Source organism: Crassostrea angulata, chromosome 2 (assembly GCF_025612915.1).
Source record: "Crassostrea angulata isolate pt1a10 chromosome 2, ASM2561291v2, whole genome shotgun sequence".
Taxonomy (NCBI): domain Eukaryota; kingdom Metazoa; phylum Mollusca; class Bivalvia; order Ostreida; family Ostreidae; genus Magallana; species Magallana angulata.
The window spans coordinates 43,715,195-43,738,377 of NC_069112.1; the positions used below are offsets into that span (position 1 = coordinate 43,715,195).

The following is a 23,183-nucleotide window of genomic DNA, read 5'->3' on the forward strand; positions in this document are numbered from 1 at the left end:
TTACATATTACCGAAATAAATCAAAGTAATATGAATGTGGTGCTGCAGATACCTCATTTTATGTAAACTATATTATTGTTCAACATTCATATTAACTAACATGTATGAACTAACTTTGTTTTACGTTATTAAATTAAAGCATTATGATAATGTAAGGATTTTTAACGTTATGTACTAAAGCACTACTAGTGTAGCAAAAACCTATGAATTAATGAAGCAATTTTTCTTTCCATTCAAACAAGGTAAATAATTATATGATTTGGAGTATTGCCACCTCCAAACTTCAAGAGCTACATGTTTCTCTATCTTAAGGAATTGAGACAAATGAAAAATTGGCAATTATTTTGAATTAAAAGTATGCTGTTTATCAAGTTAAACTAAAAATAATAAATTAGAAATCTTGCGTTTATCGATTTCAAACATATTTTATCATGTACGTGTACAATAAAAAGCGTGTTCGTGATATACCATGTTATACATTTACGGTTATTGTAAACAATTTATAATTCATTATTCAGATAAAATTATGATTGGCTTATACATCCGATTATCAAAATAAAAAAAAATAATTGTTGAATTTTTATAACGTGTTTTAACATTGAATCACAAGCTTTCTTAAAGGCATATTGTCTAAGATTTTGATGTACTTTTCATATTGCTGAAAGTTACCATAATACACAGATATAACATCAAATACTTAAATAATGCATCACTGTGTCTATAAAAAGTCTCCTAATCATTAATTAATTGATTAAACTCGTCCGAACTCACCGTGTTAATTATGCATCGGAAGTTTTTCCGACGTCTACCGAAGCTGAGTTTTACATACCCGGATGCAGCGTAATGGATGACGAGGTAAGAACATGACAGTAATCTTATGTGATAATAAAATTATTCATACATAGTGGAAGGTGTATTGCAAGCCCTTCCAGAAAGTATTATTTAATCCATTTCTATTAATAAATTGTAATAGATGAATGACAATTGTTTCCGTTCGATGTTTTGTTCCATGTTTTGTACATTGAATCATGAATGGGGTACCCAAAGGGGTATTTTTTTTATTCCAGTAAAATTGCAACATAAAACATCATAATAAATTGTGAGCGTTTCATACTTATAATACAAACTAGATTATTATATACGGAAAAAAATGGGTATGAAAAATTGATAAATATGATATTCGATGTGTAGTGTCTCTATTTCATCAGTTAACATATAGACGTTCTATTTTTATTATCACGGACACCTGTTTTTTTTTATCAACAAGTCGTTCAATATACAGCCAAAGATTGAAATATTCTACCTCTTTTATATAAGTGTGATGGGAAAATCCTTCCCTTTAACACTTTATTTCTAGAGGGGATTGAATTGTTTTGGTTATATTGAGCCAACTTTGCAAGTTTATAATAAAATATCAGGTGACTGTGTCATGTTAGAATTTACGTAAAATATCTTTAGATTTTACCCCCTGTAAATATGCACATTCCAGTTTATCTGTAAAGCAGAAATGATGGTTCTCTGCTTCAAAATTAGGGGGGGGGGGGTCAATTAAACATACAACTAAACACTGTAATAACCAACCAAAAATGTAAAATGAAAAAAAATCAATCAGAAAAATCGATCTATCAGATACAAGTTAACACCCGTCTTACTTTTTTATATATAACAAAGACAAACATGTATTGGTGGTTATTTCAGGACTCTAGAAGCTCAATGTATCCACATGATACCGGTAGTTCTGACAGCAGCGAGCCAGCTGATCCTGACCAGACAATTAGAAGAGGTAGAGGTAGAGGTAGGGGCCGGGGTCGAGACACCCTCAGGGGTGTAAGAGGGAGGGGCAGAGGACCAAGGAGAGCTTCAAGAGGAAGAGGTCAACCACGCAGGGGAGCTGCTGATGGACCCAACAGGGCTCAGGTACCAGCAGCTACTTTAGAGGAGAGAAATCGTCAGTTGCAGGTATAAATATTAATATTTGAAATTAGTTATCCTGACATATGTATTAAAAGAAAATTCATGGATATAAGAATATTGTTTTTCAACAATTTGTGACCGAATATGTTCCATTCTGGAAAAAATGTGCTGACATGCAAAAATTGTTTTTAATGATTTCAGGATAGAATTTCTCGTCTATCGGATTGTGACCTGAGGGGACTTGTTGTCGATATCGCATCACAACACCCTGAATTCGTGTTCGATGTTTTGGACAGAGACGACTGACAGCATGGCGGACATCATCCTCCACCAGATGGTCCTACCCCGGCCTGGTGTTCCTGCACATATTGCCGGGAAATGCCAACGGAAGCAGAGAGACGATGTTGTGGCAGAACTAGACCAAACTGCTACTCAAGACTGCCTGTATGTAACCAAGTTAACAAATCAGATTCACTTTGATAAAGTTTCAGTATTATACCTTCATTTAATCACTTTTAAACTAACGAGTAGTTATATAATTTAGATAACAAAATAGCTGAAGGGATATGTCATATGAATTCATATTCCTATTTCTGCAGGACTTCTACTTGATTGTCCTGGACAAGGCAGTTCTTGCAGTGGACAGAAGGCTGAGGGAGGAGTTGCTCGTCATGCCCCCTGATGAAGACCTTAACGAGGCCGAGTACAGAACGAGTACGCACGCTTTCGCGCAGCGTTTCATTTGTATTGTGACGTCATCTTTTTGCTTTGTTAACGCCATGGCGTGATAGTTTCAACTGCAGATATTCAGCGAAAATTGTTGATAATAGCTCGTTTGATGTGTTAAATTGATATCATTTTGTGGAATAAACATAAATGCCTCGAAGTATAAGCTATATTTGGGCTCGGGTCAAAAACGTGAAGAGGATTCAGCAAGCCTAACCCTCTGTCACGTTTTCTTAACCCCCCTAAATATCGCTTGATTCATTTATATTAAGACATTAATAATGTATTTTATATTAATTACCCTTAATATGTGATGTTATATATTTATCTATTACTTAAATATGTCGTAATGTTTTAATAGCACTATAAAGATCACCATTTCCGTCTTTGTCAAATAAAAATAGCCATTATCTGACAAACTTGGAAATTGGGCGTACAAAAAATAACTTTGATAAGACCCCTGGAACAAACCAGGAGGTAAAAGGTTTTTTTCATTTGACAATTTGATGCCTTTTAGCAATAACTTTAATATGTAGAACAAAAAAAGAATCCCTAGGGCAGAAGTTTAAAAAATGTGCAAATTTGGTACATTTCAAGCAAAATCCCATAGGGTCCTATGTTAAAAATTAACAAACTTTGAGATGACCCCTTAAACAAACGGTGTGGTAAATGTCTTATTTTTTATCTTAGAATAATAACTATATCACTAGAAATTCTTGTAAAAAATTTCATTCAAAAATCTAGGGCAGAAAAAATTAGACCCGGCCTCGTTAATAGAGGAAACAGATTTGCGGCCTACAGGCAGTTCATAGTCTGGCAACATGGCACTTGGGGCAGGGATTAGACGTGTGATACCCAGCTGTTGTGTTTGGCGCATCCGGGACAAGTATCCCAATCCATTTGGACAATATTAAGGTTTTGTTGGGGGAGGTTCAATTGAAATTAAATTACATTTGCAGGAAAAGTGATGGTTCTGTTTTTAATCAGATCAAAGTAGTGTAATATAAAATCTCAGATATCAATAAAAAAACATGATTTATTTATTTAAATTGATGACTAATGACATACAATTATCAAAGAGAAAAACCTGTAACCATTACTGATTACAGCATCATCCATATGCAAGTGAAGCAAACCACTATGTCTAGCTCCCTGTAATAAAATATATGATAAATATCACAGAGATAAATATCACAGAACATGGCAATATGGAAATCTCTAGGCATTACCCAGCCCTATCAATGGCATAATATTGTCACAAATGAAAGCTTTACTGCCCCTCCGCTGTCCAGTACTCAATTGTTTTACTTAGATTTTCGAATCTAGAAATTTGAGAAGCCACAATGTCTCTCGTTGATGGTGGTGGAACTGGTGCCAAATGGGCAGATATCCGCCGTGGATCGTCTGCCTCCAACTCCATGGTTCTGTTCATTCCAATGTCATCCTCTATCCTGCTGGTGATGATATGCCGAATTAGGTCTTAAACATAACTGTAATTTTTCTCCACTTTTACAGGGTGGACAGACCATCTAGATGTTTTTTTGTTGTAACTTTTTTGCCACCTACATATAACCATAAATGAATAAATTATGCTTGGATACAACTGCAATACAAAACATTCATTTTGAATATGGTCTGGTTTTACAAAGTAAATGCCAAGAAATAAAAAAAAATATGAGATGTTATTCAAATGGCTTATAAATTTTCATCATTTTTTCCATCCAGGCCAGTTGCTGTATTGGGCAAACACTATCTGATTTATTCAAAACTGATTGGCTGTAAATATTTTAAGGGATAGTGTGATTGTTTTTCTGTTCAGTATTTTTGGATATATTATGCATTATATTTGACGAACATTACAAACCTCAGAGAACCATCTTTGTTCTTCATCACCTCTCGCTCTGCATGAGAATTATGGTCAAGGGCAGCCAACCTGTTTCTTGCCCTATATACTGGAGGGCTGTAAGAGTGTTTCTTGGAGGAATACACCAGAATTAGATTTTGAAAATTTTCCAGTTCTGACGTGCTCCTACAATGAATGAAAAGTCAATATGATTTTGAAAGAGATTGTTTTGTTTTTTTAAATTGCTATGCAGAGTTGGATATTTGATAATGCTGAAGGTTGTATGGATAGCATTAAAAGTTGGTCTAGTTTGAAAGATGTCAAGGGTTACAATAGTACATTCTTTATTTTATAAATATGTTAAAACATGAAATGTGCAGTACATTGTAGAGACCCAATAAATACTATGCATTTTTCTTTGATATATATAATAAAAAAAACGTCAAATTATGCACCAAAAGATCATTAAAATTAATATAGATAGTCGAAATTATTTATTTCAATAAGCTAATGGGGAAAATTTTATCCTTCAATAAGTTTACACACCGGCAGTTAAGGTAGTATGGAATATTTTTCACAAGCCGTTTTTTCCATTACGATTTGTCTAAGTGCATTACGGGCTGCTGATCCTTTCTTAAGGTACTCCTTTGTCTGACTACCATCTTCTAAAGGGCCGTGTTGGCAAGTGCTTACCGTAGAGTTTGCAAATGGTACAAACCACTCATGTTCATTTACAATATGATGGAGCATACCATACCAAACATCCTTAAATACAATTAAAAGAATAATTATATAAGTCATTGTAAAAATAATCAACAAAAGATAATTTTTGAATATGACAAAATTACCCTATACATTACAATATTTAGATTTTCTCTAGAGGGACTCAAAAACAAAACTAATAATAGATACTGGTACTGAAGTAATATACGATATATTCTGAACTTTAGGTGAATTAAAACTTACAAGAAACTCTTCACAAGTGGTAGAAACTTCTGCACTGTGCCAATAATGATTTACTACATCCTTGACCCATCCACTCAATTCTTTGTTTCCTTTTTCTTGACTGATCTACATGTCATGTTCAATAAATGTAGGTAATCACAGACTAGTCTCAAACAACAGGTAAAGTCATGGTTTTCATTACACGCATATATACATTTAACTTAATAGTATTTATGTCTATATTTAACTTAGTAGTAATGTCTATACCTTTATGAGTTTCTTTCCCAGATTCTTTGTCCCGTGCCAGACATCAAAAGAATGCTTAATATCCGGGAACTCCTTTCCTATAATCAACATAAAGTATATGTATAACATATGAGATTGATAAAACAAGAATCAAGAGCATAGAAAGGAATTAGACACACTTATACAGAAAATAAATTTCCATGAGATAAAAAATTACACAAAATATGATTTGTAAAAACACTTAAACAAGTTTATTACATGTTTAGCTTAATAGCTAATGAATTTTATGATCATATCACTATGTACATACTCATTCCTGAAGCGATTTGGACATGTGCATCAGTCACCACCTCTACAACTTTGATGCCTTTGTCTTTAAAAAACTGCATCCCTCGCAGGAAGCAAGCTTTCTCCGGGTTGGTGCTTTACCGGTCAGTAATTCGTTTGTCCATTGTTGTGATGCATAGAATTTTCTTGGATGTATACTCCATGAAGGTGTATGAACAGTATTGTGCACAGTGTCCTGGGCTATCCATACGCCCATCACCTAAAAATGAGTGTATAACTATGCAGAATAAAATATCTCAATTTAAATGAAACATGTATACCATTTCATGAATTCCATACTTCACTCTTCTTTTTAAATTAATTTTTTTGTATTCAATTTAAATTGGCTATATTATTTTGTATTTACCTAAAACTATTATATCTGTATTTTGAAATTCTCTTAAGAGTACTTTCTTGTTTCTGAATCCAAAATCTGTCAATTGATGGAACAAGGTAGTTTTTTGAATTCTGTGAAATGATGAGGAGCTAAGAATTGGAAGTTTTAAGAACTTTGCCAGTGTTGAAATTTTCTGGAAATTGTTGCCCGACAATAGGATGGCTGATGCAAAAACAAGGTCTCCAGCATGCATTCTTCTGTTGAGAATTGACTGCGAACACCACTTATTCGCAACATGACCTAATTTGCAGACCTACAATAAAAAAAATATGTATCAGTAATCTGGATTGAGATTTCAACAACACAGGCTCTATAAATTCATAAATATTGAAAGAAAAACTTTTAAACTGCGTGGTTTATACAAAATCTTTCAATAAAAAAAAAAATCAATAAAAATATCCAACAATTCACTTTAAAACACTGTGATTTTTTCAAAAGTTCATCGTTTCATATGATATACAAAAAATGTGGAAATCATATAAAAATTCTTTAGTTGGTAAATCATGAGTTTGTATGTCATTAGTCTTTTGAACTGACTTTGAAACCTTTATTCTCCCTCATTAAAACATGTTCTGAATGGTTCTTACCCATTTAAGATATGTTGCTGAACCAATATTATCCACACAAATGCTGACAGCTTCATTACAAATTTTGCAGATAGTACTAATCTGTGTGTTGGCCAAATCCAACAAGGGTTGTTGGTATACAAGAAGAGGGCGGTCAGTAATTAAAGTTTCTATGTCCTCAATACTGTTTACTTTCTTGTAGTCTGTTTCTGTAGCATCAGCAGGGTCATCATCACATGTGTCAGACTCATCATCCGAGTACTCTATAGGAAGCTGGTCTGCATAACTTGGTCTGTAAAATTAAATACATATATATTTACAATGAAACAGCTATACAATCCACAATTGCAATTAGAGCATAGACTGTTGAAAGACTAGTGACACAAATTTCAATGAACAGAAGGTGTTCAAAGGAAGATATGATATACATCCTCCATAACAGTATTCTACATCAGCTTTGATAGAGTTTATAAATTGATTTATGGATGAAGCAATTCTTTAGATTAAATACTTAAAACAATTCTAACAGTTTTAGCTAGATATAGCTGTTTCCTGAATGTTAAGTTGAAATTTGGCTGAAATTCCTCATCCGAATCATCGTCCAGCAAGCACATTTCATCCTCGCCAATCGTAAGACTCTTATGAACAAACAAAACTCATTAATTTTCATAAATAAAACTATGGTAACCACTGTAAGACACAAATCATAATAACATTCAATTTTTATTCTGCTAATCTTTTGTAAGCTTTATGCAATAATATGATCACAAAACACAACTTACATGAAAGGATTAATAAAGGAAGTTGACTTCTCAATTTCATACGCTTTTTTCGCACTACTACAAAACTCTTCAATACCCGACATGTCTGACTCTCTCGCAAGACAGATAAGGCAACACATCGTTTTGATATGCTAATGAAGGGATAATGAGTTATGACGTCATAATATACGCCCCGCCTCTGTATTACCATATATAGAACATATACCGAAAACAGCAGTTTAAGCATAAAACACGGCTGATTTGATACTTCATAAGCAAAATATAACTACGAATCACTCATGTGTGTTTTTATAAGTTTACAACAATCAGAATATACGAGGAATTTCCATAACGCATCTGTCGTATGGGTGTGAATCTGCGTCCCAAAAGCGCTCGTCAGACGATGTAAACACGTGTAGCTAGTATTCCCGATGATGGCGATCTTTTGATGATTTATCAGGTATGTAGAATAGATATACAGTGTATTTGTAATATACCAGATAGCTCAATTACTATTTTATTGTGATTATATACTGTTGATGCATTTCTGATCGACTTAATGTGTTGTTTCGTTCAAAACATGAGGAGAGACTGCATTGTTTACATTTAGGCCTATACAATGTACATTGTACATGTAGCTTTATTGCCAGTCCGTTAAATTGTTGATCATTTTCACCAATCGACACGAATCAGTTCATAGTACTTGTACTGACAATATTTAGCTTTACACAGCTGTTTGTTTTTATTTCAATTTGTAAGTAAACAATACAAAGACTGTGTGAAAACAGCTGATTTGATTTTCTGAAAATCAGTACAATGCAGGCTAAAAAATGCTGATTTCATTTTCTGGAAATTGATGAACAGCTGATCAATAACACCTTTCTACTGTGTTCAAACTTCTTCCATGACAGTTCATTTATATTTTTTACACATTCATCCAGTTGATATATTAAGATGTTTATGCACATTAATTCTTAATTATTACTAGTTTGTTTTTAGAACTCAGTATATTACTACCATAACACTGTTTGAAATCTTGTCACCTGGGTTCATACTTATGATGCTGTACTATTGGTAATAAAAAAAACCAAATAATAATAAACAAATGACTGCATGTCTCCATCTGATTTTCTCTAAATGAGCTAGCTAGGAATCTACATTCATGGTCATATATGGTATTGTTTGTGTAGAATGTGCATATGTAACTTTCAAATAAAATTTGAAGTGTTGGTCATTTTACCCATCCATGCATAATATATGTAGACCTTTCACAAAAATGTTCAAATTACTGTTGACATGTCCTTATATGCTTGTAAATTAAATTGTATGACTTCTCATAATTATATTTTGTTATTTGCAGGGTAATTTGAAAAGTGTCACACTGATTTGAAAAAAAAAGGCTGGAAGAAATTGTAAGTAAATAACATACATGTATAAGTTCAATAATTTATCATTGAAATAATGACCAATCTGATTATTCTATGAGACAATTCAATTAGAAAAAGTATTTTCATGTACGAATGGTTTCATTTAATGTTTTAAAATGATTGATATAAACCTATGTTATTTATAAATCTACAATTTTGAATATTGCTCATCAACAAATCAACAATACATGGTATGTTTTAATTCACACTGACTGCACCAGCATTATATAATATCAATCAATCAAATCAGTTGTGTGAGAGAGAGAGAGAGAGAGAGGTGCATTTTTAAGGTCAGGCCGGGTAAAATAAAGGGATGCAATTAAACTAATATCATGCACATATCAGGGGTGAGGATGCGAATAATTTCAAATCGATCAAACTGAAAAGCTGTATTTGAATTTTTGCAAAATTAAATGCACATCTAAACATAATGAAATGTTTATTAAGATAAATAAATTCCATTGACTATCAAATTGTAGAAAATCCTCCATTTCAGTCTTTCAGCTATTTTGATAACAAGTTAAACTTACTGAAATATATATAATTTTCATTTTAGCTGGTACCTGCTTTGTCTTGAGATTTGCATAAATGATGTTCTTATTGATGATCATTTACCCACACCATTATCCTGGTGTCATATACAAGATGAAATGATGGAAAGAAAAACCTGAACTTTAGGAACAGGAAGACTGTGTTTTTGAAGAGAGAAGAGGACCAGAACTAAGAAGTCATACAATAAACACATTGACATCATAAAAAGAAATTGCAATTTTGAGTTTGCATGCATATGTCAGGTTTTAATGTTGTCACAGAATTTTTTTTCAGAAATTAATAAAACAAATGAACCAAATATGATTGTTTCTATATATAATTATAATTTTGTTCGAGAAGTGGAAAGGGGATGGTATGTAAATGGGCTGGAGAGAGAGTCTCTCACATAGGAGAATTTAAACTTAATTAAATTCAATATATTGATTTGAACCAAAAATGGCTTTTGATCACCTTGTTGCAGGATTTACACACTCTCTTTCCTTTCTCGGTAATGAGAAATGAGCGTTTAGAATTTATTTTGAGAATGAATAGATATGCTAACCCTCCCCCCTCTCCTTAATCTTAATCATTCTGCATGTGTTGAATAAAAATAAAAGTCAATTTTAATGAGTGTTTAAATTCCAAGTTTAACATGTGTAATACAAAGGTGAATACTGTTGATTGCTTATGGGGTATGGGAAAAGGCCTCATACATGGGCAGATCTACATGTATAGTCCCCGTGGCAAATTCTAATTTAATTCATAATTTACATGGTAAAACACCATGGTACCTGGCCCCTGGCAAACAGAATAAAGTTACCCCATTGAACCCCCCTCCCCAGAATAATATTAACAGACCCAAGCAGTGCTATAGAATATGCAGTCATTGGGCAAAGGCTGCACATAAATAATGAAAAAATACTCCATATCTTATTTTTTAATATATATTATGAGAACAATTTAGTTATGTATATTAATATCAGGGGCTTCATTTGTCTCTGTTGACATCTAATGAGATTCTAATCCCTCAAATAATTGTGTACAATTAGCTCTTATATATTTTTCTCCCATTACTAAAACAATATTAAGAAACCAATAACTCCGCGAATGCGGTTAACCAAGAGAACTGATACACAACGGTTTTTTGTTTACATCCATGATACAACAGAGGAAATGCGGACGATTCATCGTAACCATCTTGTCTCTTTTAAAATAAATAAAACAGAAGCACTTTGTTTAAATAACCATTTACATAATTTACTGTTGAAACATATCTTAAAATTAATTCGGATTATGTGATAAAATGACATCGCGCCTATATCAAAAGAGTTATCGCTCGAAGAGTTACCTCCCCTTTTGGGATCACTTGTGCGTTTGAAATGTGTATTGATTTGAGAGGACTTCTAGATTGAGAAATTAAATGCAAAAGTTCAAGTGCAAGACGGCTATAGATATTATTAAACTTGGTATGATTTTCTTCCCTTTTACGAGTTCTTTATAAAAACTGATGCTCATTTGTTGAGAGAAAAAGGTTTACTTTGTAATTTAAATGAAAATATACAAAAATGCACTATTTTAGGAACAAGTAGCCAGTTTTTAAAGAAATTTACATAACTAGTAAACTTTACAACTGAATGAGCATTGATTTCTATGATGTATGGATAATTTTGAATATGTTGCCATATTACTTACTCTTAAATTTCTTTGCCTTGCCCTTGAACTTTTTGTCTCATTTTAGCATTGACGATTTTTGTCTAAAAGACGCCCACGTGACCCTAAAAAGTCACGTGATCGACAAATTTAGACATGGTCAAGTAAATGAGCCTCATATCTTTACAATAAACACCCAAAATAGTTTAGAACTATTCATTATGCAGAAATGAATAGACAAAAGCAAAACGACCTCCTTTTACTGGTGTTTAAAAACAAAAATGTTGCCTTAACTGTCCTGCGCTGTAAATACAATAAAGTTAGCTCATTAAGATAAGGTCCCACTGATGGCTGTCATAGGAAACTATACTTGATACAGTAAATCAGTAATGCTTATAAAAAATAAGGAAGGCAATATTCTCACAACATGTAAAATTAATCGCAAACTACCTATGATATTCTCCAGCCGATGATATGTCTGACACATCACATGTGGTGTGGAAACGAGAATGTATATGTGATGGTCCAGGTGTTGAAGTTACAGCTGTATCCTTTGAAACTACATTAACTGTTCTTTCTAATTCTTCTGTTTCAGATTTTTGGGAGTTTGGTTGATAATCACTGACTGCAACAACTATATTATTTGCATGATAACTACAAAAGAATGTTACAAAGCTAATAAACAGAAATCATTAACAAAAATGATATTTAAGCAATGTAGAGCTGCGCAGGGGGCGTTAACATTTCCAAATCAAAACTCTACTGAATGTGCAAGTAGTTGTAAACACACAATCGCACAAACTATGCAATACACACCTGCACACAATGTATGTACAGAGGCTTTTTTCATTAGAGACTTTAATCCTTTTGACAACTATGAACTAGTATTTATTAATTTCGAATCCATATATGTTTTATTTTTTACTTCCTATATTAAAATCAAACTAATATATGAGTTGCAAACATGGGTTTATATATTTTGATTTTGATTTCCCCTTCGGAGGCTTCTTATATCTAAGTGCATATCGTAAATGTCTAACAATACTTTTCTTGTATTTTTGCCTCTTTTTTATCGGCTATATTCTCGAAAAAATAACTTATGATTGGTTTCTATCTATGTATCACTTCTACAAAAATAATTGTTTGAATAAAAGACAAACAAACGTTAACTAAAACACGTGTGTGAGACTCACTTGTTCAGCAAAACATTGGCTACTTCGGCATGCGTATCCACATTCAATATAGCCTTCAATTCATTCCAGCGTTCAAACTGATTACCAATATATACTCTGCTTTTGTTCCATTTAGATGCTACTGTGGCTCTATTTCTTTTTCTAGCAGAATCGGTTAAACATCTCTTTCTTCCTCGGTTAGATTTGCTGTTTTCCGACATGTTTGTTTTAATTTACCGCGTTGAGCATGCGCGAAAAGCTTTCCGAAAGAGTTCACACTTGGGGTCATATGAATAGAGGCGGGATCAAATCGAATTTTTGTCATCCTGCACAAGAATTCAAGAAAATGTCATTTCGCTTGTTTAGTCTACATATAACAGTAAAAATTGATATTTACGAGAGTGAAATCCTTTTAATAATATCATAATCCTAGCATATCACGACATTCAAAGCAATATAAAATAATACGTATTTTCATAGATATTATGCCTTTAAAATCCAAGAACAGCAACAGTAAGAAATCGCAATGCTTGCATTATTAGTATTTACTATTTATATCTATAAAAAGGAAGATAGAAAAGTAACACAGCACCTTTTAATCTCTCACCGAAAGAAAAATTACAGAAATTCTGCAATTGCATTGGTCTCGAGGAAAAAAATATCATGCAATCTTAGGCTGGTTTTTTTTATTCTTAATCTTCCTGATCAATACAACGCCCCTTTAAAGAAGTACCCTTTAATCTTTACATATTTAAAATCACTTTATTCTTTAAATATCTACAGATTTTAGAAAGATCTGAGAAAACCAAGCCTACATCATTCTAAGATGTACTTTCTGTTCTGTCATCCTATGTGTCTCCTTGGTGTCCTGTCCATGTTGTCCAGTATGTTAGAAGTAACAGAGGCGTAGGTTTTAGCTTACTTTATATCAAAATTCTTACTTTTGATCAAGATCATATTATTAATATTTTTTTTTAATCTTTTTTATCTGAATTGAATAATTATTTTAACTTTTTACCTGGGGGTGTGGGGGGGGGGTATACACAAAGTGGTAACCTTTTAAGAGAGTCAATATTAGTTGTTTTTTTTTTCTATATCATAACGAATTAGCCTTCATTCGTTTTTGTCAACACCTTAATGCTCCATGGTACATGTATGTAAATTAGGAATATGGTTAACCAATACACACATCAATAATATATTTAATTGACAGAGTATATCTCTTAACATATTTGAAAAAAAAGATATTTCTTTTTATTTCTAGCACCGCCGCCACCAAATAATTAACGTACTCGGCCTCAATTCTCAACTGAAGTGTCAAGAACATCCTCAACTTAGAAATTCTTCAAATCGCCGCAACCAACCATATAAAACAATGTACTAAGTAGTGTTGGATTTTTTCAAGTTCTCAACTCATCAATTTTAAGTGCAGTTTGGTGAAAAAAAATGATTTACCATCCCAAAAATATACTTCATTAAATAAATACGCGCATTTGACCTCTACATTTTACTTTTTTTTTTCTTTTTCTTTTTGCATCATCGTTTATTACTCAGCTTGAATCGTGTTTTCCTATTACCTATCCCTGCCCCGTGACGGCCGGCGACGGCATCTTTTTGAGTCAATATTAAAGATTCATTTTTCTTTTGTAAACGATTTCGTTCACGATAGATTTTATAGCAATTTGAATATTGAGGTTTAGATACTATTTGATTAAAGATTCAATTGAAAAAAAATACGAGAATCGATATTGTAACTATCTTCATCAAATGTTGAAAGCTTCAGACCTTTTAACGGACTGAATGATTTCAATTGCATGTTTGAAGTTATACTTGTATATTTGAAGCATGTTCTCATTAGCATTTGTTGAAAACTACAAGTAATTGTATTTGGAATAGAAAAAAGGGCGATATTGTGATTTAAAATAACCTTATCTCATACCCCCCCCCCCCCATTCTCGGTAATGAGCAAACGATCGGTTGAACATGCATTAATCCATAAATTTGTACATGTATGTTTTTAAATACAAATCATATGATACAGTATATTCAGTGTCTTTCATTTAATGAACTTAATGATAACTTGTAAGATTTAACTTACAGAAAATGTTGCCTTATACAAACCTGCATTTCAATTACATCCGTATGACAGAAATAATAAAACATCTTGGAAGGGGGGGGGGTCAATGTGCTGTATCAGCTCTTGAAAAAGAAATCGCCGCCTGGTGGTTAAACCTCGGCAGACTTCACATCATCTACCACATCACTGTGTATTTTAAGAAAAAAAATGGCATTTGGGGTAGGGTATACCTACAGTTTATTTATTATTTTCGAACCAGTCATCAAACAAAAATATTGATATCGTAAAACCTGCATTAAACTTTGAAAAAAAACCATGTAAGTTGATTAAAATATCTTTAAGTAACAGATTTAAAAAAAAAAATATTTTTAATGTTTCTATATGAGCTAATAGAAACTCTCAAAGGTTTCAGATTCCTATTCAATGATTATGGGAACAAACAAACTTGGCGCTTGTGCAAAACCTGCCTACTTACAACATAATATTTCATGGTTTTAAATGAAATCAGGAGAATATTTAGAAATTATGTGTTCAGACAGAACATTTTACTTGGTAATCAGTCAATGATCGCGGCAATGGGAGAATCAATTAACTGTTAAAGTATTGACCCTTAAGCGGTGCTTGAAGTGAATAATTACAGGTTATCTAATCATTTTGGTACATGTAATAGTATATATCCTTTGCAGATTACAGTAACAACGCTACATCCACCTTTTTAGGATGTTCACTCTATGTTTCCAACACAACAGATAGATTGCAAGGAAAATTATGTTTCAAGGATAATTACTTTAACAGAAGCACTATTCCTGCAGTGTTTAGCACAATATGTTATGTACAAGGACAATATGTCATCTACTACAACGAGAGAATGAAAGGGGTTACCTATCCTAGCGATTATAATTCAGATGCTGAAAATGATTTATGTGAAGTCGAGGTGTATGGTAAGATATGCTTACTGTGGCTACTGTGGCTACTCTAGTCTGGCATGGCTTCCTCTTAATGAAAACCGAAGTGTTATTTAATTTGTAATTCTAGGAATATGATTAGTTGTAATCTTTTTCTCAAATCGCAATTCTCAAACATACATCTGGTTAGAAAATATTCAGTGTCAGAACTGGCTACTTTAAATTTTGTTTTTATCCACTGCTATTTCTGGAAATTGACTCTAGATTTTTTTCTGCTATTTTAAAAGATCAGTTCAAAATACATGTATATTTACCACAGAATATGTTAGTAAATACATATTTGGCAATTAAACGCAAATTTCAAATCCACATTGAACGTTTTGATTAAATATTAATGGAAAAGAGTAATTTACATTATGTGAGAGAAAATTAAAACTGTTCCAATTTGTTTTCAATAGGATTACTGACTAATTTATTTCTTTCAGGTTCAACTATTAATGAAAAAAGTGCATTTTCAGATGATCAACGTTTCAAAAAACTTTTTCGTTTAAAATCATTTTTATAACCTTCTCCAAGACGTCTTTTTTCGGGAGGGGAGGGGGGGGGGTTACAACATAAATATATATTGTCAACGGTAGTCATTTTGAGATACATTGCTTTTTTAGCTATTAAATTTGCTGCTGTTTCATTTGTTATAAAAGATTTTTTTTTTAAACAATTAATTCGATTTTCTGCTCTGTACAATTTTTTTAAGGTAAAATCACCTCATACAAACCTCATATTAAATATAGTTTGGTAAGTGATTTTTAAGTCCAGTGTGCATCAGCGCATGATATAATTATATACAAATGAAAATAATTTATACACACAACATAAAAGTAAAATTATAATCAATTATTTTGAGATACATCTGCAATAAAAGCGTTTGTTGTAGGTTGTCCGGTACAAACGACTCATTGCGATGTGTTTGACGCAGTTGAATGTGTCTGTCTGGCCTGTAAACCTGGTTACCATGGTGACACGTGTGAAGGAGGTAAATTCTTATATATATTATTTTTTTCGTAATGCTGTTCATATTTAAATAAATGGTGTACTACTACATTCATGGTGCACTACTTTCATTTCAAGACAACAACTTTAGCAGTTTAAAAGATTTATTTACTACTGATAAATTCAGATATTCTTGCTCAACGCATGCAAGACACTATTAAACAATGTACACAGTTTACGCTTTTAATAGCAAAAAACAAAAACCAAAAAACAAAAATGGGAAAAAAACGACATAAGCAAGCGTACATGTCCAAATACATGATAAATCTCTAAATGAAAGGTAATTTGTCGTCTGGCTCATATAACTATTTCGATTGATATAGAAACATAAACTATTTTCAAAAATTGACGTTGCATATAGAATGAATATGATCACAAGTAAAAATAAGCAATGTTCGATCGTAATGCCATACAATTATATATCATGTATTGATTATTAATTTACAAAGTAAATGATGCATTTTAGATGATCAAAATGTTGAATGCTTAGTTAAATATGTTATACAATGCTAATGTTTTTGCAATGGTATTTTAAATAATCTTATTTGCTCATTCAAAATGATCATAATACATTGCATCCATTAATTTTTTTCCTCTTCATGAACTTAAAATATATCTTTCCAAATAAGTTTGATTGTATATATTCATCTACGCCATGTAACCTAACCTCAATTTAAAAGAAAAAAACAACAATAAAAAGTAAATTTTAAAAAAACAACTTCAAACCAGCTTTATTTTTTTTTTAGTTTGTGGGATTTTGGTATGAATTGAACGAATGTCATGGTATATTTATCTGATGTAAGACTGTACATTTTAATTCACATACATAATTTGAAATTAACATTTTATTCAAAATTGTTATAGAATTCTCAACTGATGTCAAAAAAAATAACTGGACTCATGCACTGCAAGGTTTGATTGGTGGGCTCAGTGTCTCTGTTCTGATCATCGTTGTACTAATTCTCTATATTGTACAGACAAGGTAAAATACGATATCAATATTGTGAATTAATTTTATTTTAATCTTAAAATTTATCAATTTGAAACCAATTATAACTGTGATTTATTTCTTTCGTAATTTTAGAATTTCAATGAGAAGGAACCCTCCAATATTGAATGCAATAGAATTAAGGAAAGGCGCCAACTCAGCCAACACATGTGTTACTGGAAGCAATTATACTGAAAATAGTTACACTGAGCTCGGTTGGTCCAGAAACACTGACCCATATTATACGATCCAAGAGATGACAGGTGTAGTTTAGAACTTATTCTTTAAAACAATCGAAAGTTTTTCAAGTCATTTGCCTTTAGAAAAGTTGAAAATCGAAGCAAATTGAAGAATAATTATAATTTCAGCAAATATACGTGTATTTTTGAAATTTATTTCGATGTTTTTGATTAATCAAAGAATGAACGCAAAAATATTTATGATATTTTGAGAAAGATGATATTGTACTCAAATTTCTTGCAACGCAAATAAATTGATATTTGTGATTTGGTTACAAAAAAACGACAGATCAATTAGAATTTTAATTGATGTTTTGTTCATGTTATTAATGTATATAACTGTTTTATATTTTTAAAATAACGAAAAATATCATAGTTCTAAAACTACACTAATTTATTTTATTACACTAACCAATTAATAATGTATGTCAAAAAAGATGAAAATTCCCCTTAATATATATTTTGAAGAGTGTGCACATTAGAAAACATGAAACAATGAATCATTTGTAACGTATGTTTTATGTTATAGACTTTTGAATATTTGCTTTCATCAAAAAGGATAATAACGATATATGTGTATGAGTTCTGAAATATAATAAAGTCGGTTTTTTTTTCCTTGTGCTGCATTTTTATTTAGTGTTTATTGAGATTATCAAATATCAATTAAATATAATGACGTGTGCGTTCATTATCTTAATTTTTAAGTTAATTCTATATTTTATCCAACTTTTTACAATTTGTTAAAAAAATGAAAATCAAAAATAAAAATTGAACCATATCAGACAAAATGGTGAATAGCTAAACCATTCTGCTCTATTCTCTATATTTCAGACAAAAAAACCCATAAAAGTCTTAGGTGTAGATTTTTCTGTTTTTTTTTTTTATTTATTTATTTTTTTTAATTTTTGTTTGTCTTTGTTTTGTTGCTATTCAGAAATATTGCTATTTTTATTGGTTTATAAGATTTGGTACATGCACATGCACCTGAAAAGGATAATGTTCACCAAGCCCGAAGGTAGAAAAAATATTGTATTTCTAGGTTAGCTACATTAATTCATCGTACCAATCGAAGAAAAATGGCAACAATTGATTTCATTTTATGATTCAATGACAAATTGTTACTGTCATTTCAAACAGAATGTTCTCTTGCGAGGAAAATTTTAAGGTGTCAAAACATGACTGAGGCGAATTAAATTCCTAAATCCCCTTTGAATTGTTTCTGCCTTGGACAAAGACTGATTTTTGATGAATAAAAATAAATGTGTAAGACGTCTGTTGTTCCGTTATTGTAATAATACGAGGTGTTTTGAGATATCAATGCCTGTTGTTGCCGGAGTAGGGTAAAAAAACCCACCTGAGCTTGTTTTTAATCACATGTGTAACTTCGACATAAACAAACACTCTTGCCTTTTTTAGAGCGGGGTTATTAAAATGCATATCAAGTGTTGTTCTAAGAAATACTCAGGGGAAGGTTTACATAACCTTGATTGGAACTTATAATCTGTATCTAAAGTTGCATTGTTTTTGTTAAATATATTTAGAGAAATTCAATTATGTTTAGAGTGAACCTGCACTACACAGACAAATCGCGAAATTTCTTTACATAACAGAAATGATAATAACCTATTGAAGCGTTTTGGAAAATCCCACTCTATTTTTGAAACATGAGAACATCTAATGGCAGATTTACCTCGTAAGTCAAGTGGAGGCGAATATAAGTTAAAAATTTTATCATTACAATATCAGTCAATTAGAGGGCTAGGAGTTAATGTGATAACGAACAGAGTTCAAAATCGGACACCTTAAATTATTAGAAGTGGGATCAGGTGCCATGGAGGAGTAAGAATCCTCATCTGACTGGTCACATCCGCCGTGATTATTCGCAAATATTAAAATCAATGTCCAAGGACACAGATTGATTTTAAATACAACTTTTATCTTATTTCTTATTTGTAGCATATACTTAACGTGTCGTCTGCTGCTAATGTCGTTACATGCCATAACACACAAAATGAAGAAAAAAAAGTGATGCAATGTTATACATGTTTATACATATAACATGCTTCTGTACTACGATTTTATCAAAATGCATGTGCATCCAATTTATCAGGATCGAATCTGAATGAATATGAAAGTTTAAAGAACAAATTGAGGTCAGTTTGTGACTATTGATTCTTTGAGTACATTACCTTATTATAAATATTATTATCTATTCATTTACAGGTATATTTAATTTCGTATATCAATACAACAAATCTACAGAAATTGGTATCTTTTTTCAGATTATTTCATTATTCTTTTTGTTTCATTCATACCTCTAAATTTTGAATGAATAATGACATCCTTTTATTTTGTCGAATAAATGAAGAAAGATAAACAATATGGTAACTTATTTTCAATAAGCTGTGTAGTTGTTAGTCATAAGTGCCTAATTTGAAAACTATTAAACTAATGACAGAACTGAGGTATAATTGCATCATTCTATAACTATGAGCTTCATGGGCAGTTCAAAGTTTAGTAATTTGACCCGAAAATTATTTAAGATAGCAAGTGACACTCATAGATTTTAAAATGTTCAGGTAAGGTTAATATTTCATTGTATGAAACAAAACAAACGAATAGAAACTCGCATAATTTAAGGAGTATACTGTCACGACAGCCGCCGTGTGTCCAATCAGTCACTCAATAAAGAACAATAAGTATTTACAGTCTTTATAAATGGTTTACTCATATTGGGTAATTTTAACACAGGACACAAGTGTACTTCAGCGAAGTAAACGCATTTCCATGTTAATGTCCTCAGATACACTTGTTGGGTTGTCCTTTCCGTGTCCAATCTGTCAGCGGCGCTGCAATAGCTGAAAAGTTAGGTATAAATCTTCTATAAAAATCAACAAGTCCCAAGAATGACCAAACCGGTTTCGTAGTGAAAGGTGTTCAAAATTCTTGGATAGCTGCGACTTTCTCGATCGTATAGTAGGACAACGGATGCAACTTCAGCTTCTGACTTGCGTAAAAAACGAGTTTCTTCCTCTTGCAACAACACTGCACCAACACCTGCACCTGAGTGCAATCTAAATGGTTTTATATTAAACAAATAGAACAGCCTGAGTGTAGTCCATTACTGACAATACCTTAAGTGACCAAATTTAAGGCACCAAAAAAGGATATGAACATAAAATAAAAACCAGAGGTACCTCACAGGAAAATGTATGCATGCATAAATCTATTGATATGACATATACATATTATAAAGATGATTATCCAATAGCAGTTTATACTTGCAAGTTCGTGTTTTTGATACTCTGGCTAGCTTACTTTATTGGAAAGATAATTAAAACATCTTTACCATGGCGTTACATATCATTTACTGTATATCAATTGAAACGATGCAAATGTATTAAAGCGATTATAACTAGGAAAAGCCATGTGAACTATAATTTATTGTTTGAAACGATGATCATATTTCAGATTAAACATTGTAACAATTTCAGTCAAATTCTAGGCAAACTTAAAACATCAATATAATGAGCTTAATGATCTTTTTAGGGGGGGGGGGGGCATTCCTACTTAAAATGATGTTCGTTTGGGTATATTTCTGTTAGAGCTGTGTGCTATAAGTGGTGGATCTGTGTGGTTTTTAGGTAACATGACATTAGGATATAAATGGTAATAGCGCATGTTTTGTGGTCATTCTACCGCTCGTTAGGACGTAGTGAAGGTGTAATGACTACCAGTAAATTACTATTATAATTATAAATGTAATAGGTGTGTTCAATATTATAGTGTTGGTTTGTTGTTGTTTTTTGTAATGGAATATACTGAATTAATATTTTAACAAGTAGCAATACATATTCATGAGTTTGGTTTTTTTTTGTCAATTGATTCAGCGTATTCATACTATATTTGAGTATAATTTTATTTATATTCGAACGAAAGGAGTGATGGAGAATATAAAGTATATTCTCATTTCTTGAAGTGTGTACTAGTAAATGATTGGTCCAGTACTTTTCTATACAAAAGAATTGCTTGGAATTTATCATCTTAGAAAAAAATAACTTATATACCTGTACTATTAAACCCAAATGATCCAAATCATGTCCAATTACACGATGTATTTGTGGCAATCTTATTTTTCCGTTTCAAAGCGAAACGAATGAAGGGACTGCAGCAAATAATTTTTTTTATTTATTACTGTGTGACCTTCATCACACACAGCATTGGCGCTACTTCAGAATATTGCAGACACTTATAAACTCAAGAGTAAATTTCGTTTTTACTCCGCAAAGCTACTGCTGGATGTTTTGCATAGCAATGGACATCAGTTGTTTTGATCACAAAACACCAACAAGAACTGCAAACGATAGCATTGCCTAGTCGCCTAACTAAAAGTCATTTTTGATAACTGTCTAATTAAACATATTTCTATTACATAATTTAAACATTATTGTATATTTTCTTAAAATATAAATGAGTTGGTCAAAAAAAGAGAGATAACTTTGAATTTTTGGGTTAAAATAGCTCATTTCATAATATAAACTAACGATAAACGGATTTTTTAAAAATCATCTGAAAACAAAAAATTATTCTGGGGGGTTTATATCTTGTTATTAAGCATATTCATAACAAAAGGTTTGTTGTTTTCAGTGAGGTTATATGTCTACAGATCAAAATACATTATAAAAAATGCATATTGCATTGTAACGTTGCAATTGATTTTGTTTGTTTTGGGTTTTTTTGTGTGTTTTTTTTTTTTTGGGGGGGGGGGGTTTTGGGGGGGGGGGGGTTGTAAGGGGGGGGGGGGGTGAAGTCTCTGATTTACAGCCTCTTACAAGTGTTTTTAAGAGAGCCACTTATAAACTTTCCTTAATGAAGGTTATTGTTCATTTGAGGGTTTTTTTTCCTGTTTTTTAGTATGAAATCTACAGTTGTGTTTCATTTATCATTTCTTAGAACACTTTTGCTAACTTCACAGTTTCTTTCTGCTAAATCAGTCATCTTATATTTTCAAAGATGTGTCACTGTTAACACTTTACTGAAGCGTAATATACTTACAATCTGTATATAAATTGTACGAAATTAAACCCATTCTCGACAGTACGATTGAATAATGTTGATTGAAGGCAAGAACCCACAGAATGGAGTACTAGACTCATCGGTTTAGTAACAAGTCATGCCAATAAAAATTGCAAGCATTTATAATTTAAACCAATAATTGTAAATACGAATGGAAGTGGCGATATTTCCTGTTACCTTATGGTACAGTTTGTTACGTTTTCCTTGTTTTGAAATAGATATTTGTGGAAACAAAAAGCAAAATAGTATTTGTGTAAACGAAGTACCATGTTACTTCGTTGTACAACTTATCTAATCTGTTGTTTTTTCTTCCTTGAGGACACACGTCTCTGGAAAAACGGCG

The 23,183-nt window shown here is 31.9% G+C and overlaps 1 protein-coding gene and 2 pseudogenes across 1 annotated transcript; 1 reads left to right on the forward strand and 2 right to left on the reverse strand.

The window, feature by feature from the left end:
* The first annotated feature begins 1,677 nt into the window (after positions 1–1,677).
* On the forward strand, positions 1,678–3,608 carry LOC128174372 (uncharacterized; annotated as a pseudogene).
* A 68-nt stretch (positions 3,609–3,676) lies between these two features.
* On the reverse strand, positions 3,677–6,602 carry LOC128172407 (uncharacterized; annotated as a pseudogene).
* Positions 6,603–6,958: 356 nt separating this feature from the next.
* Positions 6,959–7,829, reverse strand: LOC128172478 (uncharacterized). Its single transcript, XM_052838273.1, has 3 exons — positions 7,747–7,829; positions 7,511–7,600; positions 6,959–7,256 (listed from the first exon to the last, which is right to left on the reverse strand). The coding sequence occupies exons 1-3, from the start codon at positions 7,827–7,829 to the stop codon at positions 6,959–6,961; spliced, it is 471 nt and encodes a 156-aa protein (XP_052694233.1).
* Positions 7,830–23,183: the final 15,354 nt, after the last annotated feature.

What these genes read in the sequence shown, in the direction of transcription:
- LOC128172478 (XM_052838273.1), bottom strand. Translation starts at nt 7,829, where the DNA reads ATGTCGGGTATTGAAGAGTTTTGTAGTAGTGCGAAAAAAGCGTATGAA. An exon ending in TCCTTTATTAATCCTTTCAT is followed by an intron (nt 7,601 to 7,746) that starts GTAAGTTGTGTT and finishes TGTTCATAAGAG; the next exon opens with TCTTACGATTGGCGAGGATG. An exon ending in AACTTAACATTCAGGAAACA is followed by an intron (nt 7,257 to 7,510) that starts GCTATATCTAGC and finishes TTAATTTTACAG; the next exon opens with ACCAAGTTATGCAGACCAGC.